General features: G+C 47.7%; 1 protein-coding gene across 1 annotated transcript; it reads right to left on the reverse strand.

Moving 5' to 3' along the window:
• Positions 1 to 26,589, reverse strand: LOC140264775 (natterin-3-like). Its single transcript, XM_072360683.1, has 5 exons — positions 26,532 to 26,589; positions 18,414 to 18,448; positions 16,420 to 16,507; positions 8,467 to 8,981; positions 1 to 1,836 (listed from the first exon to the last, which is right to left on the reverse strand). Exons 2-5 carry the CDS (start codon positions 18,426 to 18,428, stop codon positions 1,342 to 1,344), a joined length of 1,113 nt encoding a protein of 370 aa, XP_072216784.1. The 5' UTR covers positions 18,429 to 18,448; positions 26,532 to 26,589; the 3' UTR covers positions 1 to 1,341.

Genomic DNA, 26,589 nt, shown 5'->3' on the forward strand with positions numbered 1-26,589 from the left:
TATTCTGCACTTGGGGCTGCTGCTGCCGGGTCATTTTGAGGTTAGAATGGGGGAAAAAGCAGAAGATTCGGACTAAAAACTTGTATTTTGCCACAACTCACAGTGTGGTTTCTTAGGGGGTCAAAGATGTAGGTTTTAGGGGAAATAAGGATGCATTGCATGATGTGCTGGGATATATATAAGGATGCATTAAGGATGCATTGCATGGCGTTGTGCTGTGGATATAAGGATGCATTAAGGATGCATTGCATGGCATTGTGCTGGGATATAAGGATGCATTAAGGATGCATTGCATGACATTGTGCTGTGGATATAATGATGCATTGCTGGGATATAAGGATGCATTGCATGGCATTGTGCTGGGATATAAGGATGCATTGCTGCGATATAAGGATGCATTAAGGATGCATTGCATGGCGTTGTGCTGTGGATATAAGGATGCATTGCATGTTGTGCTGGGATATAAGGATGAATTGCATGATGTGCTGGGATATAAGGATGCATTGCATGACGTGCTGGGATATAAGGATGCATTGCATGACGTGCTGGGATATAAGGATGCATTGCATGACGTGCTGGGATATAAGGATGCATTGCATGATGTGCTGGGATATAAGGATGCATTGCATGTTGTGCTGGGATATAAGGATGCATTGCTGGGATATAAGGATGCATTAAGGATGCATTGCATGGCGTTGTGCTGGGATATAAGGATGCATTGCTGGGGATATAAGGATGCATTGCATGATGAATTGCATGGCGTTGTGCTGTGGATATAAGGATGCATTAAGGATGCATTGCATGATGTTGTGCTGGGATATAAGGATGCATTGCATGATGTTGTGCTGTGGATATAAGGATGCATTGCATGATGTTGTGCTGTGGATATAATGATGCATTGCTGGGATATCAGGATGCATTAAGGATGCCTTGCATGGCGTTGTGCTGTGGATATCAGGATGCATTGCTGGGATATAAGGATGCATTGCATGGCGTTGTGCTGGGATATAAGGATGCATTGCTGGGATATAAGGATGCATTGCATGGCGTTGTGCTGGGATATAAGGATGCATTAAGGATGCATTGCATGGCATTGTGCTGGGATATAAGGATGCATTGCTGGGATATCAGGATGCATTGCATGGCGTTGTGCTGTGGATATAAGGATGCATTGCTGGGATATAAGGATGCATTGCATGGCGTTGTGCTGTGGATATAAGGATGCATTGCATGGCATTGTGCTGGGATATAAGGATGCATTGCTGGGATATAAGGATGCATTGCATGATGTGCTGGGATATCAGGATGCATTGCACGCCGTCGTGCTGCATCCCCATCAGCTCAGCACGGCGTAGAAGCAGGAAGGGCCCAGCACCTTTCGATGTCAGCCCGGATCTGGACCATCTGCTGGCTGCGGGTCACCCCCGTCACTTGGACCCAATGTGTTTGTCCATCACCAAAGTCCCTGCTGAGGGTTGCAGTGAATGGGATCCGTGCGTCCAGCCGCCGTCCCGTCATGGCTACGGTGCAGGCGGTGCGGGGCCGCATCTCCAACTCAACCCTACGGCTGTGTTCAATGTATTCCCCAGCGCTGGCTTTTCCCACCCAGGTGACGTTGGTGACGTTGGTGACCTCCCATTTGATCCCATTGAAAGCCAACAGGCCGGCTTCCAACAGCCCATAGACGTCCCTAAAGATCTCCTGCTCCAGCTCCCAGTCTTGCTCCACCTCAACGGCTTCTTCCAAGCTGACGTTGACCCTCATCCCACGACAGCCTTCGTTCTTCACCTCCATCTTCTTAATGGTGACCTCCTCATTGGGTTCTGAGCTACTATCCTATAGGATCATGGGGTCAGAGCATCACGTTATCAATGGGATCCTATAGGATCAATGTGGTCAGAGCATCACGTTATCAATGGGATCCTATAGGATCAATGGGGTCAGAGCATCACGTTATCAATGGGATCCTATAGGATCAATGTGGTCAGAGCATCACGTTATCAATGGGATCCTATAGGATCATGGGGTCAGAGCATCACGTTATCAATGGGATCCTATAGGATCAATGTGGTCAGAGCATCACGTTATCAATGGGATCCTATAGGATCAATGGGGTCAGAGCATCACGTTATCAATGGGATCCTATAGGATCATGGGGTCAGAGCATCACGTTATCAATGGGATCCTATAGGATCATGGGGTCAGAGCATCACGTTATCAATGGGATCCTATAGGATCATGGGGTCAGAGCATCACGTTATCAATGGGATCCTATAGGATCAATGTGGTCAGAGCATCACGTTATCAATGGGATCCTATAGGATCAATGTGGTCAGAGCATCACGTTATCAATGGGATCCTATAGGATCAATGTGGTCAGAGCATCACGTTATCAATGGGATCCTATAGGATCAATGTGGTCAGAGCATCACGTTATCAATGGGATCCTATAGGATCATGGGGTCAGAGCATCACGTTATCAATGGGATCCTATAGGATCAATGTGGTCAGAGCATCACGTTATCAATGGGATCATATAGGATCATGGGGTCAGAGCATCACGTTATCAATGGGATCCTATAGGATCATGGGGTCAGAGCATCACGTTATCAATGGGATCCTATAGGATCATGGGGTCAGAGCATCACGTTATCAATGGGATCCTATAGGATCAATGTGGTCAGAGCATCACGTTGTCAATGGGATCCTATAGGATCATGGGGTCAGAGCATCACGTTATCAATGGGATCCTATAGGATCAATGTGGTCAGAGCATCACGTTATCAATGGGATCCTATAGGATCAATGTGGTCAGAGCATCATGTTATCAATGGGATCCTATAGGATCATGGGGTCAGAGCATCACGTTATCAATGGGATCCTATAGGATCATGGGGTCAGAGCATCACGTTATCAATGGGATCCTATAGGATCATGGGGTCAGAGCATCACGTTATCAATGGGATCCTATAGGATCATGGGGTCAGAGCATCATGTTATCAATGGGATCCTATAGGATCATGGGGTCAGAGCATCACATTATCAGTGGGATCCTATAGGATCATGGGGTCAGAGCATCACGTTATCAGTGGGATCCTATAGGATCATGGGGTCAGAGCATCACGTTATCAATGGGATCCTATAGGATCAATGGGGTCAGAGCATCACGTTATCAGTGGGATCCTATAGGATCATGGGGTCAGAGCATCACGTTATCAATGGGATCCTATAGGATCATGGGGTCAGAGCATCACGTTATCAATGGGATCCTATAGGATCATGGGGTCAGAGCATCACGTTATCAATGGGATCCTATAGGATCATGGGGTCAGAGCATCACGTTATCAATGGGATCCTATAGGATCAATGTGGTCAGAGCATCACGTTATCAATGGGATCCTATAGGATCAATGTGGTCAGAGCATCACGTTATCAATGGGATCCTATAGGATCAATGTGGTCAGAGCATCACGTTATCAATGGGATCCTATAGGATCAATGTGGTCAGAGCATCACGTTATCAATGGGATCCTATAGGATCATGGGGTCAGAGCATCATGTTATCAATGGGATCCTATAGGATCATGGGGTCAGAGCATCACATTATCAGTGGGATCCTATAGGATCATGGGGTCAGAGCATCACGTTATCAATGGGATCCTATAGGATCAATGGGGTCAGAGCATCACGTTATCAGTGGGATCCTATAGGATCATGGGGTCAGAGCATCACGTTATCAATGGGATCCTATAGGATCATGGGGTCAGAGCATCACGTTATCAATGGGATCCTATAGGATCATGGGGTCAGAGCATCACGTTATCAATGGGATCCTATAGGATCATGGGGTCAGAGCATCACGTTATCAATGGGATCCTATAGGATCATGGGGTCAGAGCATCACGTTATCAATGGGATCCTATAGGATCAATGGGGTCAGAGCATCACGTTATCAATGGGATCCTATAGGATCATGGGGTCAGAGCATCACGTTATCAATGGGATCCTATAGGATCATGGGGTCAGAGCATCACGTTATCAATGGGATCCTATAGGATCATGGGGTCAGAGCATCACATTATCAATGGGATCCTATAGGATCATGGGGTCAGAGCATCACGTTATCAATGGGATCCTATAGGATCAATGGGGTCAGAGCATCACGTTATCAATGGGATCCTATAGGATCATGGGGTCAGAGCATCACGTTATCAATGGGATCCTATAGGATCATGGGGTCAGAGCATCACGTTATCAATGGGATCCTATAGGATCATGGGGTCAGAGCATCACGTTATCAATGGGATCCTATAGGATCATGGGGTCAGAGCATCACGTTATCAATGGGATCCTATAGGATCAATGTGGTCAGAGCATCACGTTATCAATGGGATCCTATAGGATCATGGGGTCAGAGCATCACGTTATCAATGGGATCCTATAGGATCATGGGGTCAGAGCATCACGTTATCAATGGGATCCTATAGGATCATGGGGTCAGAGCATCACGTTATCAATGGGACGATCCTAAAGGATCATGGGGTCAGAGCATCACGTTATCAATGGGATCCTATAGGATCATGGGGTCAGAGCATCACGTTATCAATGGGATCCTATAGGATCAATGTGGTCAGAGCATCACGTTATCAATGGGATCCTATAGGATCAATGTGGTCAGAGCATCACGTTATCAATGGGATCCTATAGGATCATGGGGTCAGAGCATCACGTTATCAATGGGATCCTATAGGATCATGGGGTCAGAGCATCACGTTATCAATGGGATCCTATAGGATCATGGGGTCAGAGCATCACGTTATCAATGGGATCCTATAGGATCATGGGGTCAGAGCATCACGTTATCAATGGGATCCTATAGGATCAATGTGGTCAGAGCATCACGTTATCAATGGGATCCTATAGGATCATGGGGTCAGAGCATCACGTTATCAATGGGATCCTATAGGATCAATGTGGTCAGAGCATCACGTTATCAATGGGATCCTATAGGATCATGGGGTCAGAGCATCACGTTATCAATGGGATCCTATAGGATCATGGGGTCAGAGCATCACGTTATCAATGGGATCCTATAGGATCAATGTGGTCAGAGCATCACGTTATCAATGGGATCCTATAGGATCAATGTGGTCAGAGCATCACGTTATCAATGGGATCCTATAGGATCAATGGGGTCAGAGCATCACGTTATCAATGGGATCCTATAGGATCATGGGGTCAGAGCATCACGTTATCAATGGGATCCTATAGGATCATGGGGTCAGAGCATCACGTTATCAATGGGATCCTATAGGATCATGGGGTCAGAGCATCACGTTATCAATGGGATCCTATAGGATCATGGGGTCAGAGCATCACGTTATCAATGGGATCCTATAGGATCAATGTGGTCAGAGCATCACGTTATCAATGGGATCCTATAGGATCATGGGGTCAGAGCATCACGTTATCAATGGGATCCTATAGGATCATGGGGTCAGAGCATCACGTTATCAATGGGATCCTATAGGATCATGGGGTCAGAGCATCACGTTATCAATGGGATCCTATAGGATCATGGGGTCAGAGCATCACGTTATCAATGGGATCCTATAGGATCAATGTGGTCAGAGCATCACGTTATCAATGGGATCCTATAGGATCATGGGGTCAGAGCATCACGTTATCAATGGGATCCTATAGGATCATGGGGTCAGAGCATCACGTTATCAATGGGATCCTATAGGATCAATGTGGTCAGAGCATCACGTTATCAATGGGATCCTATAGGATCAATGTGGTCAGAGCATCACGTTATCAATGGGATCCTATAGGATCAATGTGGTCAGAGCATCACGTTATCAATGGGATCCTATAGGATCATGGGGTCAGAGCATCATGTTATCAATGGGATCCTATAGGATCATGGGGTCAGAGCATCACATTATCAGTGGGATCCTATAGGATCATGGGGTCAGAGCATCACGTTATCAGTGGGATCCTATAGGATCATGGGGTCAGAGCATCACGTTATCAATGGGATCCTATAGGATCAATGGGGTCAGAGCATCACGTTATCAGTGGGATCCTATAGGATCATGGGGTCAGAGCATCACGTTATCAATGGGATCCTATAGGATCATGGGGTCAGAGCATCACGTTATCAATGGGATCCTATAGGATCATGGGGTCAGAGCATCACGTTATCAATGGGATCCTATAGGATCATGGGGTCAGAGCATCACGTTATCAATGGGATCCTATAGGATCAATGGGGTCAGAGCATCACGTTATCAATGGGATCCTATAGGATCATGGGGTCAGAGCATCACGTTATCAATGGGATCCTATAGGATCATGGGGTCAGAGCATCACGTTATCAATGGGATCCTATAGGATCATGGGGTCAGAGCATCACGTTATCAATGGGATCCTATAGGATCATGGGGTCAGAGCATCACGTTATCAATGGGATCCTATAGGATCAATGTGGTCAGAGCATCACGTTATCAATGGGATCCTATAGGATCATGGGGTCAGAGCATCACGTTATCAATGGGATCCTATAGGATCATGGGGTCAGAGCATCACGTTATCAATGGGATCCTATAGGATCATGGGGTCAGAGCATCACGTTATCAATGGGATCCTATAGGATCATGGGGTCAGAGCATCACGTTATCAATGGGATCCTATAGGATCATGGGGTCAGAGCATCACGTTATCAATGGGATCCTATAGGATCAATGTGGTCAGAGCATCACGTTATCAATGGGATCCTATAGGATCATGGGGTCAGAGCATCACGTTATCAATGGGATCCTATAGGATCATGGGGTCAGAGCATCACGTTATCAATGGGATCCTATAGGATCATGGGGTCAGAGCATCACGTTATCAATGGGATCCTATAGGATCAATGTGGTCAGAGCATCACGTTATCAATGGGATCCTATAGGATCAATGTGGTCAGAGCATCACGTTATCAATGGGATCCTATAGGATCAATGGGGTCAGAGCATCACGTTATCAATGGGATCCTATAGGATCATGGGGTCAGAGCATCACGTTATCAATGGGATCCTATAGGATCATGGGGTCAGAGCATCACGTTATCAATGGGATCCTATAGGATCATGGGGTCAGAGCATCACGTTATCAATGGGATCCTATAGGATCAATGTGGTCAGAGCATCACGTTATCAATGGGATCCTATAGGATCATGGGGTCAGAGCATCACGTTATCAATGGGATCCTATAGGATCATGGGGTCAGAGCATCACGTTATCAATGGGATCCTATAGGATCATGGGGTCAGAGCATCACGTTATCAATGGGATCCTATAGGATCATGGGGTCAGAGCATCACGTTATCAATGGGATCCTATAGGATCAATGTGGTCAGAGCATCACGTTATCAATGGGATCCTATAGGATCATGGGGTCAGAGCATCACGTTATCAATGGGATCCTATAGGATCATGGGGTCAGAGCATCACGTTATCAATGGGATCCTATAGGATCAATGTGGTCAGAGCATCACGTTATCAATGGGATCCTATAGGATCATGGGGTCAGAGCATCACGTTATCAATGGGATCCTATAGGATCAATGTGGTCAGAGCATCACGTTATCAATGGGATCCTATAGGATCAATGTGGTCAGAGCATCACGTTATCAATGGGATCCTATAGGATCATGGGGTCAGAGCATCATGTTATCAATGGGATCCTATAGGATCATGGGGTCAGAGCATCACATTATCAGTGGGATCCTATAGGATCATGGGGTCAGAGCATCACGTTATCAGTGGGATCCTATAGGATCATGGGGTCAGAGCATCACGTTATCAATGGGATCCTATAGGATCAATGGGGTCAGAGCATCACGTTATCAGTGGGATCCTATAGGATCATGGGGTCAGAGCATCACGTTATCAATGGGATCCTATAGGATCATGGGGTCAGAGCATCACGTTATCAATGGGATCCTATAGGATCATGGGGTCAGAGCATCACGTTATCAATGGGATCCTATAGGATCATGGGGTCAGAGCATCACGTTATCAATGGGATCCTATAGGATCATGGGGTCATAGCATCACGTTATCAATGGGATCCTATAGGATCAATGTGGTCAGAGCATCACGTTATCAATGGGATCCTATAGGATCATGGGGTCAGAGCATCACGTTATCAGTGGGATCCTATAGGATCATGGGGTCAGAGCATCACGTTATCAATGGGATCCTATAGGATCATGGGGTCAGAGCATCACGTTATCAATGGGATCCTATAGGATCATGGGGTCAGAGCATCACGTTATCAATGGGATCCTATAGGATCAATGTGGTCAGAGCATCACGTTATCAATGGGATCCTATAGGATCATGGGGTCAGAGCATCACGTTATCAATGGGATCCTATAGGATCAATGGGGTCAGAGCATCGCGTTATCAACTTACTGAGCTCAGGTTGTAGGTAACACTAGAGATGGTGACGTTGGCCGGGCCCGTCTTCACCGTCAAGGCTTGGTACCACTTAAACCAAATCTCCTTCCCATCCAGCACCACGAACAGAGCCCGCTGCTCCTTGGAGATCTTCCCTACCCCGTAGCGGTTCCTCCCTACGTAGACGTCCATGGACTCGCAGCTCTCCACCGCGTTGTCGGGGACGTCGCCGAAGGAATCGTCCACCCACCTCAAAGCTTCCAACCGCCCTTTGTTGACCAATAGGTTGAACTGAAAGGATTTCACACCCGACCCCGCGTAGGGAAAGGAGCAATAAGGGCCCAGATGGGGAACGTAGGAACCCACGCTGCAATGGCCAGAGGTCGGAAGGCAAATGTATTCGGTTGTGTTGATGTAGGCGTTCCAGTTGGACACGGCGTCGGGTGGGACGTGGCCACTAAAGGGCTCCCAGGACAACCAGGAGGGCAACGCCGAGCCCTGGGCCCTTCGAACTGCAGCCCAGATGGGGGCTGTAGGGAGAGAAGGAGCTTCATTGGGATCTATGGGGATGGAGATGGATTCAGCCCTTTGGAGCCACTCTAATGGGGGCTGAAAGGTTGTCCCATCATGTTATCAATGGGACTAAAGATAATGGGGTCAGAGCATCACGTTATCAATGGGATCCTATAGGATCAATGGGGTCAGAGCATCACGTTATCAATGGGACTGTCCTAAATATAATGGGGTCAGAGCATCATGTTATCAATGGGACTATCCTATAGGATCAATGGGGTCAGAGCATCACGTTATCAATGGGATCCTATAGGATCAATGTGGTCAGAGCATCACGTTATCAATGGGATCCTATAGGATCATGGGGTCAGAGCATCACGTTATCAATGGGATCCTATAGGATCATGGGGTCAGAGCATCACGTTATCAATGGGATCCTATAGGATCAATGTGGTCAGAGCATCACGTTATCAATGGGATCCTATAGGATCAATGGGGTCAGAGCATCACGTTATCAATGGGATCCTATAGGATCAATGGGGTCAGAGCATCACGTTATCAATGGGATCCTATAGGATCAATGGGGTCAGAGCATCACGTTATCAATGGGACTGTCCTAAATATAATGGGGTCAGAGCATCATGTTATCAATGGGACTATCCTATAGGATCATGGGGTCAGAGCATCACGTTATCAATGGGATCCTATAGGATCAATGTGGTCAGAGCATCACGTTATCAATGGGATCCTATAGGATCATGGGGTCAGAGCATCACGTTATCAATGGGATCCTATAGGATCAATGTGGTCAGAGCATCACGTTATCAATGGGATCCTATAGGATCAATGGGGTCAGAGCATCACATTATCAATGGGATCCTATAGGATCAATGGGGTCAGAGCATCACGTTATCAATGGGACTGTCCTAAATATAATGGGGTCAGAGCATCATGTTATCAATGGGACTATCCTATAGGATCAATGGGGTCAGAGCATCACGTTATCAATGGGATCCTATAGGATCAATGTGGTCAGAGCATCACGTTATCAATGGGATCCTATAGGATCATGGGGTCAGAGCATCACGTTATCAATGGGATCCTATAGGATCATGGGGTCAGAGCATCATGTTATCAATGGGATCCTATAGGATCATGGGGTCAGAGCATCACGTTATCAATGGGATCCTATAGGATCATGGGGTCAGAGCATCACGTTATCAGTGGGACGATCCTATAGGATCATGGGGTCAGAGCATCACGTTATCAATGGGATCCTATAGGATCAATGGGGTCAGAGCATCACGTTATCAATGGGATCCTATAGGATCATGGGGTCAGAGCATCACGTTATCAGTGGGATCCTATAGGATCATGGGGTCGGAGCATCACGTTATCAGTGGGATCCTATAGGATCAATGTGGTCAGAGCATCACGTTATCAATGGGATCCTATAGGATCATGGGGTCAGAGCATCACGTTATCAATGGGATCCTATAGGATCATGGGGTCAGAGCATCACGTTATCAATGGGATCCTATAGGATCATGGGGTCAGAGCATCACGTTATCAATGGGAATATCCTAAAGATAATGGGGTCAGAGCATCACGTAATCAATTGGACGATCCTATAGGATCATGGGGTCAGAGCATCACGTTATCAATGGGATCCTATAGGATCATGGGGTCAGAGCATCACGTTATCAATGGGATCCTATAGGATCATGGGGTCAGAGCATCACGTTATCAATGGGATCCTATAGGATCATGGGGTCAGAGCATCACGTTATCAATGGGATCCTATAGGATCATGGGGTCAGAGCATCACGTTATCAATGGGATCCTATAGGATCATGGGGTCAGAGCATCACGTTATCAATGGGATCCTATAGGATCATGGGGTCAGAGCATCACGTTATCAATGGGATCCTATAGGATCATGGGGTCAGAGCATCACGTTATCAGTGGGACGATCCTATAGGATCATGGGGTCAGAGCATCACGTTATCAATGGGATCCTATAGGATCATGGGGTCAGAGCATCACGTTATCAGTGGGATCCTATAGGATCATGGGGTCGGAGCATCACGTTATCAATGGGATCCTATAGGATCAGTGTGGTCAGAGCATCACGTTATCAATGGGATCCTATAGGATCATGGGGTCAGAGCATCACATTATCAATGGGACGTTCCTATAGGATCATGGGGTCAGAGCATCACGTTATCAATGGGATCCTATAGGATCATGGGGTCAGAGCATCACGTTATCAATGGGATCCTATAGGATCATGGGGTCAGAGCATCACGTTATCAATGGGATCCTATAGGATCATGGGGTCAGAGCATCACGTTATCAATGGGATCCTATAGGATCATGGGGTCAGAGCATCACGTTATCAATGGGATCCTATAGGATCATGGGGTCAGAGCATCACGTTATCAATGGGATCCTATAGGATCATGGGGTCAGAGCATCACGTTATCAATGGGATCCTATAGGATCATGGGGTCAGAGCATCACGTTATCAATGGGATCCTATAGGATCATGGGGTCAGAGCATCACGTTATCAATGGGATCCTATAGGATCATGGGGTCAGAGCATCACGTTATCAATGGGATCCTATAGTATCATGGGGTCAGAGCATCACGTTATCAATGGGACTATCTTATAGGATCATGGGGTCAGAGCATCACGTTATCAATGGGATCCTATAGGATCATAGGGTCAGAGCATCACGTTATCAATGGGATCCTATAGGATCATGGGGTCAGAGCATCACGTTATCAGTGGGATCCTATAGGATCATGGGGTCAGAGCATCACGTTATCAATGGGATCCTATAGGATCAATGTGGTCAGAGCATCACGTTATCAATGGGATCCTATAGGATCATGGGGTCAGAGCATCACGTTATCAATGGGATCCTATAGGATCATGGGGTCAGAGCATCACGTTATCAATGGGATCCTATAGGATCATGGGGTCAGAGCATCACGTTATCAATGGGATCCTATAGGATCATGGGGTCAGAGCATCACGTTATCAATGGGATCCTATAGGATCAATGTGGTCAGAGCATCACGTTATCAATGGGATCCTATAGGATCAATGTGGTCAGAGCATCACGTTATCAATGGGATCCTATAGGATCATGGGGTCAGAGCATCACGTTATCAATGGGACTATCCTATAGGATCATGGGGTCAGAGCATCACGTTATCAGTGGGATCCTATAGGATCATGGGGTCAGAGCATCACGTTATCAATGGGATCCTATAGGATCATGGGGTCAGAGCATCACGTTATCAATGGGATCCTATAGGATCATGGGGTCAGAGCATCACGTTATCAATGGGATCCTATAGGATCAATGGGGTCAGAGCATCACGTTATCAATGGGATCCTATAGGATCATGGGGTCAGAGCATCATGTTATCAATGGGATCCTATAGGATCATGGGGTCAGAGCATCACATTATCAATGGGATCCTATAGGATCATGGGGTCAGAGCATCACGTTATCAATGGGACGTTCCTATAGGATCATGGGGTCAGAGCATCACGTTATCAATGGGATCCTATAGGATCATGGGGTCAGAGCATCACGTTATCAATGGGATCCTATAGGATCATGGGGTCAGAGCATCACGTTATCAATGGGATCCTATAGGATCATGGGGTCAGAGCATCACATTATCAATGGGATCCTATAGGATCATGGGGTCAGAGCATCACGTTATCAATGGGATCCTATAGGATCATGGGGTCAGAGCATCACGTTATCAATGGGATCCTATAGGATCAATGGGGTCAGAGCATCACGTTATCAATGGGACGATCCTATAGGATCATGGGGTCAGAGCATCACGTTATCAATGGGATCCTATAGGATCATGGGGTCAGAGCATCACGTTATCAATGGGATCCTATAGGATCATGGGGTCAGAGCATCACGTTATCAATGGGATCCTATAGGATCATGGGGTCAGAGCATCACGTTATCAATGGGATCCTATAGGATCATGGGGTCAGAGCATCACGTTATCAATGGGATCCTATAGGATCATGGGGTCAGAGCATCACGTTATCAATGGGACGATCCTATAGGATCAATGGGGTCGGAGCATCACGTTATCAATGGGATCCTATAGGATCATGGGGTCAGAGCATCACGTTATCAATGGGATCCTATAGGATCAATGGGGTCAGAGCAACACGTTATCAGTGGGATCCTATAGGATCATGGGGTCAGAGCATCACGTTATCAATGGGATCCTATAGGATCAATGGGGTCAGAGCATCACGTTATCAGTGGGATCCTATAGGATCATGGGGTCAGAGCATCACGTTATCAATGGGATCCTATAGGATCATGGGGTCAGAGCATCACGTTATCAATGGGACGATCCTATAGGATCAATGGGGTCGGAGCATCACGTTATCAATGGGATCCTATAGGATCATGGGGTCAGAGCATCACGTTATCAATGGGATCCTATAGGATCAATGGGGTCAGAGCAACACGTTATCAATGGGATCCTATAGGATCATGGGGTCAGAGCATCATGTTATCAATGGGATCCTATAGGATCATGGGGTCAGAGCATCACGTTATCAATGGGATCCTATAGGATCATGGGGTCAGAGCATCACGTTATCAATGGGATCCTATAGGATCAATGGGGTCAGAGCATCACGTTATCAATGGGATCCTATAGGATCATGGGGTCAGAGCATCACGTTATCAGTGGGATCCTATAGGATCATGGGGTCAGAGCATCACGTTATCAATGGGATCCTATAGGATCATGGGGTCAGAGCATCACGTTATCAATGGGATCCTATAGGATCATGGGGTCAGAGCATCACGTTATCAATGGGATCCTATAGGATCAATGGGGTCAGAGCATCACGTTATCAATGGGATCCTATAGGATCATGGGGTCAGAGCATCACGTTATCAATGGGATCCTATAGGATCATGGGGTCAGAGCATCACGTTATCAATGGGATCCTATAGGATCATGGGGTCAGAGCATCACGTTATCAATGGGATCCTATAGGATCAATGTGGTCAGAGCATCACGTTATCAATGGGATCCTATAGGATCATGGGGTCAGAGCATCACGTTATCAATGGGATCCTATAGGATCAATGGGGTCAGAGCATCACGTTATCAATGGGATCCTATAGGATCAATGTGGTCAGAGCATCACATTATCAGTGGGATCCTATAGGATCATGGGGTCAGAGCATCACGTTATCAATGGGATCCTATAGGATCAATAGGGTCAGAGCATCGCGTTATCAATGGGATCCTATAGGATCAATGTGGTCAGAGCATCACGTTATCAATGGGATCCTATAGGATCATGGGGTCAGAGCATCGCGTTATCAATGGGATCCTATAGGATCATGGGGTCAGAGCATCACGTTATCAATGGGATCCTATAGGATCATGGGGTCAGAGCATCACGTTATCAATGGGATCCTATAGGATCATGGGGTCAGAGCATCACGTTATCAATGGGATCCTATAGGATCAATGGGGTCAGAGCATCACGTTATCAATGGGATCCTATAGGATCAATGTGGTCAGAGCATCACGTTATCAATGGGATCCTATAGGATCAATGGGGTCAGAGCATCACGTTATCAATGGGATCCTATAGGATCATGGGGTCAGAGCATCACGTTATCAATGGGATCCTATAGGATCATGGGGTCAGAGCATCACGTTATCAATGGGATCCTATAGGATCAATGTGGTCAGAGCATCACGTTATCAATGGGATCCTATAGGATCAATGTGGTCAGAGCATCACGTTATCAGTGGGATCCTATAGGATCAATAGGGTCAGAGCATCGCGTTATCAATGGGATCCTATAGGATCAATGGTGTCAGAGCATCACGTTATCAATGGGATCCTATAGGATCATGGGGTCAGAGCATCACGTTATCAATGGGATCCTATAGGATCATGGGGTCAGAGCATCATGTTATCAATGGGACTGTCCTAAATATAATGGGGTCAGAGCATCACGTTATCAATGGGATCCTATAGGATCATGGGGTCAGAGCATCGCGTTATCAATGGGATCCTATAGGATCATGGGGTCAGAGCATCACGTTATCAATGGGATCCTATAGGATCATGGGGTCAGAGCATCACGTTATCAATGGGATCCTATAGGATCTTGGGGTCAGAGCATCACGTTATCAATGGGATCATATAGGATCATGGGGTCAGAGCATCACGTTATCAATGGGATCCTATAGGATCAATGGGGTCAGAGCATCACGTTATCAATGGGATCCTATAGGATCAATAGGGTCAGAGCATCACGTTATCAATGGGATCCTATAGGATCATGGGGTCAGAGCATCACGTTATCAATGGGAACCTATAGGATCAATAGGGTCAGAGCATCACGTTATCAATGGGATCCTATAGGATCATGGGGTCAGAGCATCACGTTATCAATGGGATCCTATAGGATCAATAGGGTCAGAGCATCACGTTATCAATGGGATCCTATAGGATCATGGGGTCAGAGCATCACGTTATCAATGGGATCCTATAGGATCATGGGGTCAGAGCATCACGTTATCAATGGGATCCTATAGGATCAATGTGGTCAGAGCATCACGTTATCAATGGGATCCTATAGGATCAATGTGGTCAGAGCATCACGTTATCAGTGGGATCCTATAGGATCAATAGGGTCAGAGCATCGCGTTATCAATGGGATCCTATAGGATCAATGGTGTCAGAGCATCACGTTATCAATGGGATCCTATAGGATCATGGGGTCAGAGCATCATGTTATCAATGGGACTGTCCTAAATATAATGGGGTCAGAGCATCACGTTATCAATGGGATCCTATAGGATCATGGGGTCAGAGCATCACGTTATCAATGGGATCCTATAGGATCAATGTGGTCAGAGCATCACGTTATCAATGGGATCCTATAGGATCAATGTGGTCAGAGCATCACGTTATCAGTGGGATCCTATAGGATCAATAGGGTCAGAGCATCGCGTTATCAATGGGATCCTATAGGATCAATGGTGTCAGAGCATCACGTTATCAATGGGATCCTATAGGATCTTGGGGTCAGAGCATCACGTTATCAATGGGATCATATAGGATCATGGGGTCAGAGCATCACGTTATCAATGGGATCCTATAGGATCATGGGGTCAGAGCATCACGTTATCAATGGGATCCTATAGGATCAATAGGGTCAGAGCATCACGTTATCAATGGGATCCTATAGGATCATGGGGTCAGAGCATCACGTTATCAATGGGATCCTATAGGATCATGGGGTCAGAGCATCACGTTATCAATGGGATCCTATAGGATCATGGGGTCAATATCGGGACTCTCGACCCTCATCGTTTTGGGGTAAGAAATGGAGATATTAGGGATGAAAACTCACCATGCAGAAGCTTCCTTCCCATTGGCCGACCAGGAGCTCCATCGACCCCATTGGGGGTGAGGAAGAGGAGGGCAGCAGCGAGGAAGAGCTGGAGGGAAGATTATGACCCTAATCCCAATGTCCCAATGGGGACGGCACCGTGTCTCATCCCAAAAGGACCCCAAATGTGCCCCAAAACGACCCCAAATGGGCCCCAAAATGACCCCAAATGACCCCAAATGTGCCCCAAACCCCAAAACGACCCCAAATGACTCCCAAAATGACCCCAAATGTGCCCCAAAACCCCCAAATCGACCCCAAATGTGCCACAAAAGGACCCCAAAGCAACCCCAAATCTGCCCCACAATGACCCCAAATGACCCCAAATGTGCCCCAAAACCCTGAAACGACCCCAAATGTGCCCCAAAATGACCCCAAATAACTCTCAAAGTGACCCCAAATGTGCCCCAAAACCCCAAAATGACCCTAAATGTGCCCCAAAACGACCCCAAATGTGCCCCAAAATGACCCCAAATGTGCCTCAAATCGACCCTAAATGTGCCCCAAAACCCCCAAACGAACCCAAATGACCCCAAATGTGCCCCAAAATGCCCCCAACTGGGCCCCAAAATGACCCCAAATGTGCCTCAAAACCCCAAAACGACCCCAAATGTGCCCCAAAATGACCCTAAATGACCCCAAATGTGCCCCGAAATGACCCCAAATGTGCCCCAAAACGATCCCAAATGACTCCCAAAATGACCCAAATGGGCCCCAAAATGACCCCAAATGGGCCCCAAAATGACCCCAAATGTGCCCCCAAATTGACCCCAAATGTGCCCCGAAATGACCCCGAATGTGCCCCAAAATGACCCCAAATGTGCCCCAAAACCCCAAATGAGCCCCAAAACGGTCCCAAATGTGCCCCAAATGAGCCCCCAAACCCCAAAAGGACCCAAATGTGCCCCAAAATGAACCCAAATGACACCAAATGTGCCCCAAACCCCAAAACGACCCCAAATGTGCTCCAAAATGACCCCAAATGTGCCCCAAATCGACCCTAAATGTGCCCCAAAAACCCCCAAACGAACCCAAATGACCCCAAATGTGCCCCAAAATGCCCCCAACTGGGCCTCAAAATGACCCCAAATGTTCCCCAAAATGACCCCAAATGTGCCACAAAACCCCAAAATGACCCCAAATGTGCCCCAAAATGACCCCAAATGACCCCAAATGTGCCCCAAAACCCTGAAACGACCCCAATGTGCCCCAAAACGACCCCAAAATGACACCAAATGGGACCCAAAAGGACCCCAAATGTGCCCCAAAATGACCCCTAATGTGCCCCAAAATGACCCCAAATGACCCCAAATGTGCCCCAAAACCCTGAAACGATCCCAAATGTGCCCACAAATGACCCCAAAACGACCCCAAATGTGCCCCAAAACCCCAATACGACCCCAAATGTGCCCCAAAACGACCCCAAAATGACCCCAAATGTGCCCCAAAACGACCCCAAATGGGCCCCAAAATGACCCCAAATGGGCCCCAAAATGACCCCAAATGACCCCAAATGTGCCCCAAACCCCAAAACGACCCCAAATGACTCCCATAATGACCCCAAATGGGCCCCCAAATGATCCCAAATGTGCCCCAAACCCCATAACAACCCCAAATGTGGCCCAAAATGACCCCAAATCAACCCTAAATGTGCCCCAAAATCCCAAAATGACCCAAAATGCGCCCCAAAATGACCCCAAATGACCCCAAAATGAACCCAAAAGGACCCCAAATGTGCCCCAAAATGACCCTAAATGTGCCCCAAAACCCCAAATGACCCCAAATGAGCCCCAAAACGATCCCAAATGTGCCCCAAAACGACCCCAAATGATCCCAAATGTGCCCCCAAACAACCCCAAATTACTCCAAATCAGCCCCCAAACGCCCAAAACGACCCCAAATGACACCAAATGTGCTCCAAAACGACCCCAAATGTGCCCCATAAAGAACCATACCTTGCTTGTCAGCATCCCGCCCGGCCAACTCCGCGCTGTGAGTTAAACAGACGCCATAATGGTATAGGATCCCATATAAGGTATAGGATCCCATATAAGATATAGGAACCCATATAAGGTATAGGATCCCACATAAGGTATAGGAACCCATATAAGGTATAGGATCCCATATAAGGTATCGGATCCCATATAAGGTATAGGATCCCATATAAGGTATAGGAACCCATATAAGGTATAGGAACCCATATAAGATATAGGAACCCATATAAGGTATAGGAACCCATATAAGGTATAGGAACCCATATAAGGTATAGGGTCCCATATAAGGTATAGGAACCCATATAAGATATAGGATCCCATATAAGGTATAGGAACCCATATAAGATATAGGATCCCATATAAGGTATAGGAACCCATATAAGGTATAGGAACCCATATAAGGTATAGGATCCCATATAAGGTATAGGAACCCATATAAGATACAGGAACCCATATAAGGTATAGGATCCCATATAAGATATAGGAGCCCATTTAAGGTATAGGATCCCATATAAGATATAGGAACCCATATAAGGTATAGGATCCCATATAATGTATAGGATCCCATATAAGATATAGGAACACAACAAGACGTCCATATAAAATACATAGATATATTTAATAACAAACCCATTTAGTTCCATATATACATTTAATAACAAAGAAACCCTTTGATTTCAACGACCCCATTGGAAACGCTCCCCCATCCCATTAGGGCCAACCCCAATTGGCTCCAACAACCCCAACAAGGCCCTATAAGAGCCATTTTGAGGCTAAAACCGACACTTTTGGGTCTGAAACCCTAAACTAAAACCCTAAACCCGACAGTTTTGGGTCTAAAACCAACTAGTTTGGGGTTCCTTGGACTTCTTCACCCTTCAGGCTCAGTGCCGACCCCATAAGGATCCCATTAATACCCCATAAGGATCCCATTACCCCATAAGGATCCCATTATTACCCCATAGGGATCCCATGACCCCATAAGGATCCCATTATTACCCCATAAGGATCCCATTACTACCCCATAAGGATCCCATGACCCCATAAGGATCCCATTATTTCCCCATAGGGATCCCATTACCCCATAAGGATCCCATTATTACCCCATAAGGATCCCATTACCCCATAAGGATCCCATTATTACCCCATAAGATCCCATTATTACCTCAAAAGGATCCCATTACCCCAATAGGATCCCATGACCCCAATAGGATCCCATGACCCCATAGGATCCCATAACCCCAATAGGATCCCATGACCCCATAAGGATCCCATTATTACCCTATAAGGATCCCATGACCCCAATAGATCCCATTATGACCCCAATAGGATCCCATTATTACCCCAATAGGATCCCATGACCCCATAAGGATCCCATTATTACCCAAAAAGAATCCCATGACCCCAAGAGGATCCCATTATTACCCCATAAGGATCCCATGACTCCATAAGGTTCCCAAGACCCCAATAGGATCCCATGACCACAATAGGTTCCCATTATGACCCCAATAGGATCCCATGACCCCATAAGGATCCCATTATTACCCCATTAAGATCCCATGACCCCATAGGGATCCCATTATGACCCCAATAGGATCCCATGACCCCAATAGATCCCATGACCCATAAGGATCCCATTACCCCAATAGGTTCCCATTATGACCCCAATAGGATCCCATGACCCCAAAGGTTCCCATTATGACCCCAATAGGATCCCATAAACCCCAATAGATCCCATGACCCCAACAGAATCCCATTACCCCAATAGGATCCCATTATTACCCCATAAGGATCCCATTACCCCAATAGGTTCCATGACCCCATAAGGATCCCATTATTACCCCATAAGGTTCCCATGACCCCAATAGGATCCCAAGACCCCAATAGGTTCCCATGACCCCAATAGATCCCATTACCTTCCATGTGATCCCATTATTACCCCCATAGAGATCCCATTATGACCCCAATAGATCCCATAACCCCAATAGGATCCCATTATGACCCCAATAGATCCCATTACCTTCCATGTGATCCCATTATGACCCCAATAGGATCCCATAACCCCAATAGGATCCCATAACCCCAACAGATCCCATTATGACCCCAATAGGATCCCATGACCCCAATAGATCCCATACCTTCCATGTGATCCATTATTACCCCCATAGGGATCCCCATTATGACCCCAATAGATCCCATAACCCCAATAGATCCCATTATGACCCCAATAGGATCCATGACCCCACTAGATCCCATTATGACCCCAATAGATCCCATACCCCAATAGATCCCATTATGACCCCAATAGGATCCCATGACCCCAATAGGATCCCATTATTACCCCAATAGGATCCCATTATTACCCCATATAGATCCCATGACCCCAGTAGGATCCCATTATGACCCCAATAGGTTCCCATGACCCCAATAGGATCCCATTATGACCCCAATAGATCCATGACGCCAATAGGATCCCATTATGACCCGAATAGGATTCCCATAACCCCAATAGGATCCCATGACCCCAATAGGATCCCATTATGATCCCAACAGGATCCCATGACCCCAATAGATCCCATTACCCCAATAGGATCCTATGACCCCAATATGATCCCATTATGACCCCAATAGGATCCCATGACCCCAATAGGATCCCATTATTACCCCAATATGATCCCATTACCCAATAGGTTCCCATTACCCCATAAGGACCCCATGACCCCAATAGATCCCATTATGATCCCATTACCTTCCATGTGATCCCATATTACCCCAATAGGATCCCATAACCCCAATAGATCCCATTATGACCCCAATAGGATCCCATTACCTTCATGTGATCCCATTATGACCCCAATAAGATCCCATTATGACCCCAATAGATCCCATTACCTTCCATGTGATCCATTATGACCCAATAGATCCCATAATGACCCCAATAGGATCCCATTAACCCCAATAGATCCCATTATGACCCCAATAGATCCCATTACCTTCCATGTGATCCCATTATTACCCCATAGGGAATCCCATTATGACCCCAATAGGATCCCATGACCCCAATAGGATCCCATAACCCCACTAGATCCCATTATGACCCCAATAGGATCCATTACCTTCCATGTGATCCCCTTATGATCCTCAGCCCGTTTCTTTTGGGCTCATTTCGCCCCTTTTTGGGTCTATTTTAAGGGCCAAAGTCCACCCAGAAGAGCAAATAAATGCAATAACGGGGGGGGGGGGGGAAGTGTGAAATTCCCATTTTCTTGCCCCAAAATCTGCTCAATTCAGCCCAAAACGGCCCCAAAAACGGGGAGAAAAGCAAGAAAACAAAGAATCCATCACAATTGTCGCCTTTTGAACCCAAAATGAACCAAAACAGCAGGAATTCAGCCATGTCCCCTCCCCCCCCCCCCACAATGGACTCTTCCATCTCTCTATGGCCTCATTGCAGCTTAAGGAGGCACCAATGGGGCATCATTAATGGATGGGGCAATTAAGGGCCATCAATGGGGCAATTAACCAATAAAGGGGCAATTAACTCCATGAATGGGGCAATTAAACCCAGGAATGGGCAATTAAGTCCAAGAATGGGGCAATTAACCCAAGAATGGGGCAATTAACTCCATGAATGGGGCAATTAACCCAAGAATGGGGCAATTAACCCAAGAATGGGGCAATTAACTTCAAGAATGGGGCAATTAACCCAAGAATTGGGCAATTAAGTCCATGAATGGGCAATTAACCCAAGAATGGGGCAATTATGTCCATGAATGGGGGGAGGGGGGCAATTAAACCCAAGAATGGGGCAATTAGCAACAAGAATGGGGCAACTAAGCCCAAGAATGGGCAATTAACCCAAGACTGGGGCAATTAACCCAAGAATGGGGCAATTAAGTCATGAATGGGGCAATTAACTCCATGAATGGGGCAATTAACTTCAAAGGGGCTAACCAGATGGGGCAATTAACCCAAGAATGGGCTAATTAACCCAAGAATGGGGCAATTAACCCCAAGAATGGGGCAATTAACTCCATGAATGGGGCAATTAACTTCAATAAAGGGGCAATTAACCCAAGAATGGGGCAATTAGACCCAAGAATGGGGAAATTAAACCCAAGAATGGGGCAATTAACCCAAGAATGGGGCAATTAACTCCATGAATGGGGCAATTAACTTCAAGAATGGGGCAATTAAACCCAAGGAATTGGGCAATTAACTCCATGAATGGGGCAATTAACCCAAGAATGGGGCAATTAGACCCAAGAATGGGGAAATTAAACCCAAGAATGGGGCAATTAACTCCAGAATGGGGCAATTAAAACCCAAGAATGGGGCAATTAACCCAGAATGGGGCAATTAACCCAAGAATGGGGCAATTAACTTCAAGAATGGGGCAATTAAACCAGAATGGGCAATTAACTCCAGAATGGGGCAATTAAACCAAGAATGGGGCAATTAACCAAGAACGGGGCAATTAGACCCAAGAATGGGGCAATTAAGTCCAAGAATGGGGCAATTAAACCCAGAATGGGGCAATTAAACCCAAGAATGGTGGCAATTATGTCATGAATGGGGGGAGGGGGGCAATTAACCAAGAATGGGGCAATTAAACCCAAGAATGGGGCAATTAAACCCAAGAATGGGGGCAATTAACTTCAAGAATGGGCAATTAGACCCCAAGAACGGGGCAATTAAGTCCATGAATGGGGCAATTAACCCAGAATGGGGCAATTAACTTCAATAAATGAGCAATTAACCCAAGAATGGGGCAATTAAACCCAAGCAAGGGGCAATTAACCAAGAATGGGGCAATTAACTCCATGAATGGGGCAATTAACCCAAGAATGGGGCAATTAACTTCAAGAATGGGGCAATTAAACCCAAGAATGGGGCAATTATGTCCATGAATGGGGGAGGGGGGCAATTAACCCAAGAATGGGGCAATTAACCAAGAATGGGGCAATTAAGTCCATGAATTGGGGCAATTAACCACAAGAATGGGGCAATTAAACCCAAGAATGGGGCAATTAAGTCCATGAATGGGGCAATTAAACCCAAGAATGGGGCAATTAAACCCAAGAATGGGGCAATTAACCACCCCATAGGTGACCAAGGAGCCCCCAATAGGGCACAATTACCCCCCTACAAGCCCCCCACCCAATAAGGGGGGGAATAAAGGCTCTGTAGTGTGTTGGGTTGTCAGAGATCCCCCCCCACTGGGGGTATTAGGGTCGATTAGGGTCAATTAGAGTCAATTAGGGTCAATTAGGGTCAATTAGGGTCAAAATATTAGGGGGTCAATTAGGGGTCAATTAGAGTCAATTAGGGTCAATTAGGGTCTATTAGGGTCAATTAGGGTCAATTAGAGTCAATTAGGGTCTATTAGGGGTCAATTAGGGTCAATTAGAGTCAATTAGGGTCAATTAGGGTCTTTAGGGTCAATTAGGGTCAATTAGGGTCTATTAGGGTCAATTAGGGTCAATTAGGGTCAATTGTAATAGGGTCAAATATTAGGGTCAATTAGGGTCAATTAGAGTCAATTAGGGTCAATTAGGGTCTATTAGGGTCAATTAGGGTCAATTAGAGTCAATTAGGGTCAATTAGGGTCTATTAGGGTCAATTAGGGTCAATTAGAGCCAATTAGGGTCTATTAGGGTCAATTAGGGTCTATTAGGGTCAATTAGGGTCAATTAGAGTCAATTAGGGTCAATTAGGGTCAATTATTAGGGGCAATTAGAGTCAATTAGAGCCAATTAGGGTCAATTAGGGTCAATTAGGGTCAATTAGATCAATTAGGGTCAATTAGAGCCAATTAGAGTCAATTAGGGTCAATTAGAGTCAATTAGGGTCAATAAGGGTCAGCCCCCCCCCCCCCAATTTGCCCCTTATTGGGGTGGGGGGGGGGTCGAGTCACCCAGAGGGGTCAGTGCTTGGTGGGCCTGGGCCTGGGGGGTCCAATATAGGGGGGGGGTTAGGTTTTTCCCAATAATGGGGGGGGGTCCAATATAGGGTGGGGTTCAATATAGGGCGGGGTCCAATATGGGGGGTGGGGGGTCCAATATAGATGGGGGGGGAGTCCAATATAGGATGGGGGTCCAATATAGGGGGGGGGGTCCAATATAGGGGGGGGGTCCAATATAGGATGGGGGGTCCAATATGGGGGGGGGGTTCAATATAGGGGGGGGGGGGGGTCCAATATAGGGGGTCCAAGGGGGGGGTTATTTAGGGGGGGGGTCTCAGTCCCTCCGCAGGTTCTTGAGTCTCTCTCTTCCAGGTCGGCGTCCGGCGTCAGCCAATGGGGGCGGCAGCTTCAGCCGCCCCCCTCCCCTCCCCCGCTGCTAAAGACCCCCCCGGGGGGGCAGGGCTGGGGGGAGGGGGGGGGGGGGGGGCAGGAAGGGAAAGATAGAGATAGGGAGGGGGGGGGGGCATCACACATATATCCCCCCCCCAACCCATTAATGGGGGGATGCCCCATTAATGCCCCCCCAGGGACCCTAAATGCCCCCCCAGGACCCCTAAATACCCCCCCCAGGGTCCCTTAAATGCCCCCCGCAGGACCCCTAAATGCCCCGCCAGGACCCCTTAAACCCCCCCCCAGGACCCCTTAATGCCCCCCCAAGACCTTTAATGCCCCCCAGGACCCCTTAAATGCCTCCCCAGGACCCCTAAATGCCCCCAGGACCCCTTAATGCCCCCCCATGGACCCCTAAATGCACCCCCAAGGGTCCCTAAATGCCCCCCAGGGTTCCTTAATGCCCCCCCAGGACCTTTAATGCCCCCCCAGGACCCCTTAATGCCCCCCAGAACCCTTAATACCCTCCTGGACCCCTTAAACCCCCCCAGGATCCCTAAATGCCCCCCAGGACCCTAAATGCCCCCCCAGTGTCCTTTAAACCCCCCCAGGACCCCAAAATACCCCCAGGACCCCTTAATGCCCCCCAGGGTCCCTTAATGCCCCCCAGGACCCCCTAAATGCCCCCCCAGGACCCCTTAATGCCCCCCCAGGACCCCTTAATGCCCCCCCGGGACCCTTAATACCCTCCTGGACCCCTTAATGCCCCCCAGGACCCCTTAACCCCCCAGGGTCCCTTAATGCCCCCCAGGACCCCTTAATGCCCCCAAGACCCCTTAATGCCCCCCAGGACCCCTTAACACCCCCCATGGACCCCTTAATGCCCCCCAGGACCCCTAAATGCCCCCCAGGACCCTTAATGCCCCCCAGGACCCCTTAATTCCCCCCAAGACCTTTAATGCCCCCCAAGACCCCTTAAATGCCCCCCCAGGGACCCTTAATACCCACCAAGACCTCTTAATGCCCCCCAGTGTCCCTTAAACCCCCCCGAGGACCCCTTAACACCCCCCCATGGACCCCTAAATGCCCCCCCAGGGTTCCCTTAATGCCCCCCCAGGGTCTCTTAATGCCCCCCCAAGACCCCTTTAATGGCCCCCCAGGAACCCTAGATGCCCCCCAGGACCCCTTAATGCCCCCCCCAGGGTCCTTAATGCCCCCCCAGGACCCCTTAATACCCCCCCAGGACCCCTTAACACCCCCCCATGGACCCCTTAATGCCCCCCAGGGACCCTTAATGCCCCCCAGGACCCCTAATGCCCCCCCAGGACCCCTTAATGCCCCCCTGGGACCCTTAATACCCTCCTGGACCCCTTAATGCCCCCCCAGGACCCCTTAATACCCTCCTGGACCCCTTAACCCCCCCAGGACCCCTTAATGCCCCCCCAGTGTCTCTTAATGCCCCCCCAAGACCTTTAATGCCCCCCCAGGACCCTAAATGCCCCCCAGGACCCCTTAACGCCCCCCCAGGGACCCCTTTAAATGCCCCCCCAGGTCCCTTAAGCCCCCCCAGGACCCCTAAATGCCCCCCCAGGGTCCCTTAAATACCCCCGCAGGAACCCCTTAATGCCCCCCAGGGTCCCTTAATGCCCCCCAGGACCCCTTAATGCCCCCCCAGCCCCATTAAACCCCCCCAGGACCCCTCAAACCCCCCCCATAAAGCCCCCAAAGTTCCCCCCCCCCCCCTTTGACCCTCCAGACCCCCCATATCCCCCAGCCCCACTCACTGGCCAGTTCATCGCTCAGGTTCAGTCCCAGCTCATCCAACACCTGAAGCACCACAGC

This window comes from Excalfactoria chinensis, unplaced genomic scaffold, assembly GCF_039878825.1.
Source record: "Excalfactoria chinensis isolate bCotChi1 unplaced genomic scaffold, bCotChi1.hap2 Scaffold_1008, whole genome shotgun sequence".
In the NCBI taxonomy this organism is placed as follows: domain Eukaryota; kingdom Metazoa; phylum Chordata; class Aves; order Galliformes; family Phasianidae; genus Excalfactoria; species Excalfactoria chinensis.